General features: G+C 37.7%; 1 protein-coding gene and 1 pseudogene across 1 annotated transcript in view; both read left to right on the top strand.

Moving 5' to 3' along the window:
- Nucleotides 1-1,698: 1,698 nt before the first annotated feature.
- On the top strand, nt 1,699-2,357 carry LOC101660874 (annotated as a pseudogene).
- Nucleotides 2,358-4,497: 2,140 nt separating this feature from the next.
- LOC101660555 (60S ribosomal protein L29-like) overlaps nt 4,498-7,737 on the top strand; it is a 4,848-nt gene continuing 1,608 nt past the window's right edge. The window contains exon 1 of the mRNA XM_045293921.1: nt 4,498-4,507. Within this exon, the coding sequence (XP_045149856.1) occupies nt 4,498-4,507 (10 nt within the window). The remainder of the gene's footprint in view (nt 4,508-7,737) is intronic.

The raw sequence follows: 7,737 nt of genomic DNA on the forward strand, positions 1-7,737 counted from the left end.
ATATTTGCATATGTACATGCCTTTATTTAGACCTCTATAAATGCCCTTTGCCTCCTAGTTCTTTCCTCTATTTCCTTTGACTTTCCTCCTGTCCCACTATCATGCTCAGTCTTCATTTGGGTTTCAGTAATTCCTCTTGGTTACATTACCCTTGATCACACCCTAACCAGGCCTCCTACACCCTCCTCACCATCGATCTGGATCACTTCTTCCCTTGTCCCTGAGTTTGTTAACACCACTGCCTTTCCCCCCACCTCCCTTTCTCCAATGTCCCCCTGAAACTGTCGGTCCCATTATTTTCTCCTCCAGATTGTTCATCTAGCCTATTTTATTTGGACAGACCTGTGGAGATAATAACATGCACAAAAACAAGACAGAGCAAAACCAAGCACCGATATATAACAAAACAACAACAAACCAATGACAAAAAACAAACAACACAACAAGAAAGAAAAGCTTGTAGTTAGTTCAAGGACTGTTTTTTGGTCTTTAGGAGTGTTTTCCAGTCCAGTCTGTTGGGGCACCACGCCCTGGCCCCAAAGTCTACCTTCAGCATTCCCTGGGGACCTCGCTGATCTGTTCCCTTTCTGTTCTGTTGCACCCCTTTAGTGTTTTGCCTTGATGTGGTGGGATCAGATTGGTTGCAATTCTCACACTGTGTCTCCTGTGTTGTCCCCTCTAGGGCTATGGGTCAGTGAGGGACATCATGTCTCATAGTGGGGCCGACCATGTGGTCCTCTCTGTGGACTGGCTGCTCTGATTGGGAACATCGTCCTCAAGGCCTGGTGGGCCAGGATGTGCTCCACTCTCTCCTCCCCCACTTCATCTGCTCCTGTGTGGTCCGATCAGATATGTCCCGCTCCCAGAGCTGGAAATTCAATGCCGTCCTTTGAAATAAATTCTTCTGGGGGGAGGGGACTTCATTCATTTTTATGGCTGAATATTTTTTTATTGTAGGGATATAACATTATCTATTTACCAGTTGTTGGACATTTGGCTATTTCCCCTTTTGGCTATTGGACAATAACTGCAACGAGCATTCATGAACAAGTTTTTGTGGACACATATTTTCATTTCTTTGGGGTGTATAGGAATTCATATGATCAATGAGATATCATCCAAAATTCCATATAAAATAACAATAATCATAAGTTATCCCTCACAGTTTCTTTGTCAGGAGTTTAGGAGCTCCTTTAATTGGATTTGGATCGGAGGTTCTCAGTAAGTTGTCATCAGGTGCTGGTCGGGTGGCAGTCATCTGAAGGTTTGAATGCAGCTGGAGGATCCATATCCAAGATGATTCAGTTGAAGGTTGGCAAGTTGTTGCTGGCTATTGTCTGGGGACCTTAGTTCCTTTCTGCCTGTGTGGGTTCTCTACAGGAATGCATGATTGTCCTCAAAGTAACTGGGTTTTGCCAGAAGAAACTAGACCAGAGAGACCACGCTATAAGCAGAAATACTTGTGACAATTTAGCCTTGGAAGTCACAGCTGCCACTTTTACCATATTCTACTTATCACTAAGGTAACCCTGACTCAGTATGAAACAGACTATATCAGGGCATGGATACCAGAACATGTGAGGATCATCAGGGCACATCTTGGAGCCTGGATACCATATAGATTGCCTTCAAATTTCTATTTTCTGTTGTTCCTGAGGATGTGGTCCGAATGTATAGAGCCTCAGAAAAGAAAATGAAATGCTATTAGCTCTTTGCTTTCCCCGTGCCAACTTGATCCTGGTGTGCCATGGGCCACTGCCTTGCCTGGTGTTGAGGCCTACCCCAAGCCACCTTCTGCAGAGTTGTGCCCTGAGTCGGATCTTTGACCTCAGCTAGAAGAAAATAAATATGGGTGAATTCCCATTGTGTGGCCTCATGATTTCGTATGAGAAGCACTCTTCTGAAGCCCTGGAAGTTGCTAACAAGGACAAGGTGAAAAGTTGTGGCGAAGATGATCTCCACATCCCAGTGCAGCTCTACCCCTTTCACTGCATCCACATCAACAAGAGTTGTCATGCACTGGGGCTGATAAGCTCCAAACTGGGATGCGGGGTGCTTTTGGAAAATCCCAAGGCACAGTTCCTAGATTCCACGTTGGCCAGGTAATCATGTCCATCCACACCAAACTCCAAAACAAGGAGCATGTGTTTGAGACCTTCCACAGGGCCAAGTTCAAGTTCCCTGGGCACCAGAAGGCCCACATCTCCAACACGTGCGACTTCACCAAGATTAATGTGGATGAGTTTGAGGATATGGTGACTGAGAAATACCTCATCCTGGATGGCTGTGGAGTCAAATACATCCCCAACTATGGCCCCTTGGACAAATGGCGGGCCTTGCATTCAGGAAGGCCTTAGTAGCCCTGTGCCATGCCTCACCAAATAAATTGAATTTCATGAAAATGAGAGGGAGAAAGTATTTTTTAAAAAAGTAAAAGTAGATCCTGATAAGTAGGTTGGATTTTGACAGCACTGTGCCTTACTTTCCCCTCTCCTTGGTGTACTTAACAACCAGAACTTTTCATCAGTGTTCTACCAGAGCACCTTTAGTGTATTATGCCATGGAAATAAGAGAAAGAACTCTAGGCCTGCATGCTGTCCTTGGTTTAACACCCCCTAGTACTGACCTCTAGAAGAGCCAACCTTTTGTCTCTTCTACCTGCATCAGCAAAACCCTTCTGGATTGTCCTTTGGGGTTTTTGATGCAGTAGTCAAATCCACTTTCTCTCCTGGCACCCAGCAAGTATTTATTAAGCATCTACTGTGTACGCAAGAGCAAATCCCAGGATCATTTGAGACTAGTGTAGATGGATCAGCCAAAAATGCCTAGGCATGACCAAAATAGACTGTTGTCAAGCCCATCTGCCCTGAGGCTTCAAAGGCAAGGAACTGAAAAGGATTTTCTTTTAAAGTTACCATTTGAAGAAGTTGTATCCACAAGAATACTTTCAGATTTGTTTTCATTCATAAAATTCCTTATGACATGCAAGACAAAGTAAAGCTAAAGACCAAGTTTGGGATTACAGAATCTATAGGGACTTTATAAGGAAGTATAATACTTGTCTGGATTTGATCCTGAACTGAAAAAATTCTGCTGTAAAAGGATATTATTTGAAATTGCTGAAATTAAAATACAAGTTTAATATTCTAGGTGGTTTTATATCATTGCTAATTTTTTTGAATTTTAAAATGTATCTGATCGTTTTAAAATTAATGTGATTATATAACGGTATATATGTTTTAAGTCTAACTTTTAAATGATTCAGATTAAAATTATATATGTGTATATATGGTGGCACCATGGGTCAAGTGTTGGACTACTAACTGAAAAGTCAGCACTAAAGCTCCACCAGTGGCTCTATGGGAGAAAGATGAGGATTTCTGCTCCTGTTGAGATTTATAGCCTTGGAAGCCTAAAGGGACAGTTCTGTCATGTTTTTACAGAGTCCCTTGGAGTTGGAATAGACTTGATGGCAGTGAGTGTTTTCTTTTGTGTTTATTTCTAATTACATATATGTGTGTGTGTGTGTATGTATATATATATATATATGGCATGCATATATTTGGAGAAAGGACACATGTAGAAGATGTTAATAACTGATACATCTTGATGAAGTTACAGGAATCCTCTATATTATACAGCTTCCCTATAAGTTTGAAGTAATGCACTAATAAAACACTAAAAAGGAAAAGGGTCTTGATTGCCTCTGTGAGAACAGAAGAAACTGGTGGGATCACTGTTGTACAGAGTATAATAAATAGTAGTAGTAGAGGCCATGATCAAGCAGCCACTGTGTCTAAGATGAGAATTGTCTGAACTGGTCAAATCTCCAGGTACCTCCTCTTGTTTTGGATTTTTACCAGCAATGTATACCAAAACGAAATCAGCCAGAGCAGAATTGCTCAATAGGGTTTCAAAGACTAACTCTTTATGATTCCAACTCATCCTATCTGATTCTGAAACAGTCTTTACAAGACTAAACAGCCTCATCTTCTCCAGCAGAGCAGCTGGTGTCTTGAACTGATGGCTTTGTGGTTAGCAACTCCTTTGACCATTTTATGGTTGGCTTATTTTGTTTTTGTTAACCAGTTGTTGAATTTTTAATAAATGCTTTGATTATTAGAATCTTGTTGGAAATATGGTTCCTAAGATCTCCCAATTGGTAACTTTTCTTTTTTGGTAAAGACTTGATGAACAAAAGTTTTAATATTTTTGAGGTCTCATTTATTTTGTCTTTGTTCTCTTTGTTTTTGGAATTATCAGCTAATCCATTGTTAAAATCTAAGCCTAACAATGTTGATGCTACTTTTTCTTAGAAGTATTTCATGGTTTCAATTTGAATTTCTCAAGCTGAAAGAGTGGATGAAAAATTCAAGCCTCAAGGTACAACATAGAAGATGTTGAGGTATGCTTGAAACATCAAAAGAAGATGGAAGAAATATAGTCACTTTACCAAAAACAATTGGGTCAGTGTTTAGCCATTTCAGACGATAGCATATGACTAATGGTATATAAAAAGCACAGCAGCAGAATATGTTTTTTTTTCTACTTGTAGAAATCTAATTTCCCCAGCACATTGAAGATGCTCTTTCTCCATCTAATGGAGTTAGTATCATAGTCAAAATTTTTAATGTGTAGATTTGGTTCTGGACTCTCAAATCTTTTACATGGGGGTTTATTGTTAAACCATTATTAGGCTGTTTGGTTATTGTACTTGTGTGTTTTAACATCAGGAAATGTGAGTTTTCCTACTTTGTTCTCTCTTAGCATTGTTCAGATATTTAAAGGCCTCTTGCCTTTACATGTGAAGTTGAATATTGACTTTTCTATTTCTGTAAAAAGATGCTGGAGTTTTGTTCTATGGAATATTTTAAATGTATATATGATTGTTTTTATTTCTTCTTGAACTACCTATATGCGTATTCCTTGTCAAATTTTCTATTGGGGTGTACATTTCCCTCCAAATCCATTGAAGAATTTCTTACATGTTGAGAATATGTTGATACACTTTTCCAGTTTGTGAGTTTTTGGTTTTTTTTTTGTGGTTTTTAAAGAATAAATTTGGACACAATTTTAAAATCATTTATATTCATCTATTCATATATGTATAAGTATTCATCTTTATTATATTGCTATTTAAATCACCATAAAACTTTTATTAGATTTATTTCAATTTACTGATTATGTAAATCAAGCACTGTAAAAGATAATCGAGAGAAAGTTAACCTTTCTTTATTTCCTTCTATGGTTCTCAATGATTTGTAAATATGTATTTATGGATCGTCCTCTTTTTATTTGTTTTCACTTTGCAAGAATTTTCATCATTTTTCAAGTTTAAAACACAGAAATAACCTCCCCAGAAAATAGGTAAAATTGTGTGTGTGTTTTATTTAACCATTCCCTATTAATGGATGTTCATACTATATAGCCAGTGTTTGTCACCACAAACAGTGCTATAACTATACCGCTGCCATTGAGTAGATTCCAGTTCATAGCAACCCAGAATAGAACTGCCACTGTGGGTTTCTGAGGTTATAAATCTCTGGGGAAACAGAAAGTAATAGTGAATTTTTTAGTTTATTATTTAAAGAAAAGATGCATTTTTGCTGTGTATATCTGTGTGTAGAACTTACCATGATTCTTAAATAAAATAAAAAATTTTAGTTTAATCTGCTTTCATGTTATAACCATTTTTATTTTCAGATAATGTTTTCAGCACTATCTGTAAATATACCAGTCTTTCTGGTTGTTCATTAATATTTTAGTATTTGATAGTTTTAATATTTTCAGGAAAAACTATTGTTAGTTGCAATTGTTAAGAGCTGTAATTGTAACTTTAAAAAGTAACTTGTTCGGGGATACATATAGTAGCACGTATTGAGCTGGGAATCAAATTTAGAGAATTTGATACCAGAAACTCCCCATCCTTTTGGTAAATTTATTCTCTCCCAGTTGATTTTTGAAGTTTGCGGAGATATAATGTATAAAGTATAAGTATGTACGCCGTGCTTAACTGTTACTGTTAGGTGTCATCTAGTTGAATTTGAATCATAGCAACCATCAGGTACAACAGAATGAAACACTTCCATGTCCTGTGCTATCCTCACAGTCATATTATATTTGAATTCATTGTTCCACCTACAGTGTTAGTGAAGTTTGTTGAGGTTATCTCTTTTTCACTGACCATAGACTTTACCTAGAAGGTGCACAAATGGGTTTCCTTTCTTGGGGGAAGTGTTATTAATGAATTGGGTAGTATGTCCCACTTGGTCATCCAATTAGTGTGTTTGCTCTCACATTAAATATTTTTATAGTCTTACTAGGAAGATGGTGATGGTTCTTCTTATTGTATTTTTGCTCTGCGTATACACACACTCCAACCTTTTTGGCATAATTTAATTTCAAAGACCAGGTCCTTATGTGAAAATGGAGAATGACTACATCATTATGTAGCTACCAAATTCCATCATTACATAACTGTCAACCCACTGAGAATCATGACCCAGCCAAGTTGACATACCTTTACCTTTCTCAGCCAGCATATTTGTTACTGCCAAATGCACATCATTCATGTGCACAATAATCAGATAGATTTTTTTATTGTCGTAAGTGTGGAAGATTAGATAATAGTCAATAAGTGAAGAGTTGAGTGTACTTTGTTTTCCCTTTCCTAAAGAGCAACAAACACAAGTAGAACTTCATATTTCTTTTCCCCCTCAAGTGCTGGCCACATTGTTAAGAAAATCCATTTTAAAAGTTCTTTGATGTGAATTTGGCGTTATTCATGTATTCATCCATTCATTTCTCTGTCTATTGAATAAACATCAACCTTACCAAAATAGGAAGGCTGAGCATAGTCTGCCTTATATCATCTCTGCTAATTTCATCTCATTCTGCTACAAAGGAATTTTTCCCCCTTAGCTTTTTTATTGTGAATTTGATGAGAGTTTTAAAAGCAGAACATTTGTTTTATATACAACAATTCATACACATTTTGTTTCATCTCATTAATTATAGTCCTCACAATGTAACATTATTCATCCCACTTCCTTCCATGTACCTTGTTTACCTTTGCTTCTCCTTCCCCTAGGCCTTATGAGCTTTTTGCCCTTGTAGTAAATGCTTTTGACCTCCAGTAGTTGAGTGTATGCACCTTAGTGTTTTTATTCCCTTTATGGACCTAGACCTCTCTATTGTTTGGCTAGAAATTGAGCCATGGGAACAAGGAGAATCTTAATATGTTCTTGCCTCACTGTGCTCCTTTATGTTGTTCGAGCTTTCCATGCCCTCTGCTTTTGCATGACTGTTAACCTCAGATTTGTACTTATTTCTCTTTTCTGTGAGTGCTAACTTTCTTATCTTCAGAAACCCCTCAAAGAGGTCATCCTTGACTGTGTTCTCATAAAGTAGTTCCCACATTATTCTTTATTACAACTCCCATTTTTCTTCATAGCATTTATCACATTTTGTAACTTAAAATCATTACTTGTTTTTCAGTTTCATTATAGAAAAGCTTCTTAAGGACAGGGATCTTTAAAAGTTTTGTATACTTATCTAGTTTTGTATCCTTTATCTACAGTAAACAGTTGCTGTCAAGTAGACCCATGGCAGCCTAACGAATGAAACGTTACCTGGCCCTACATCAGCCTCACAATCTCTGTTAAATTTTAGTTCATTGCACTATATGTGACCTCCTCCCTGCGAGATGGACAACAGAAAAGTGGGTGAAGGGGAGAC

Source organism: Echinops telfairi, unplaced genomic scaffold (assembly GCF_000313985.2).
Source record: "Echinops telfairi isolate 266 unplaced genomic scaffold, ASM31398v2 ScPeMD7_2291;HRSCAF=2852, whole genome shotgun sequence".
Lineage (NCBI taxonomy): Eukaryota > Metazoa > Chordata > Mammalia > Afrosoricida > Tenrecidae > Echinops > Echinops telfairi.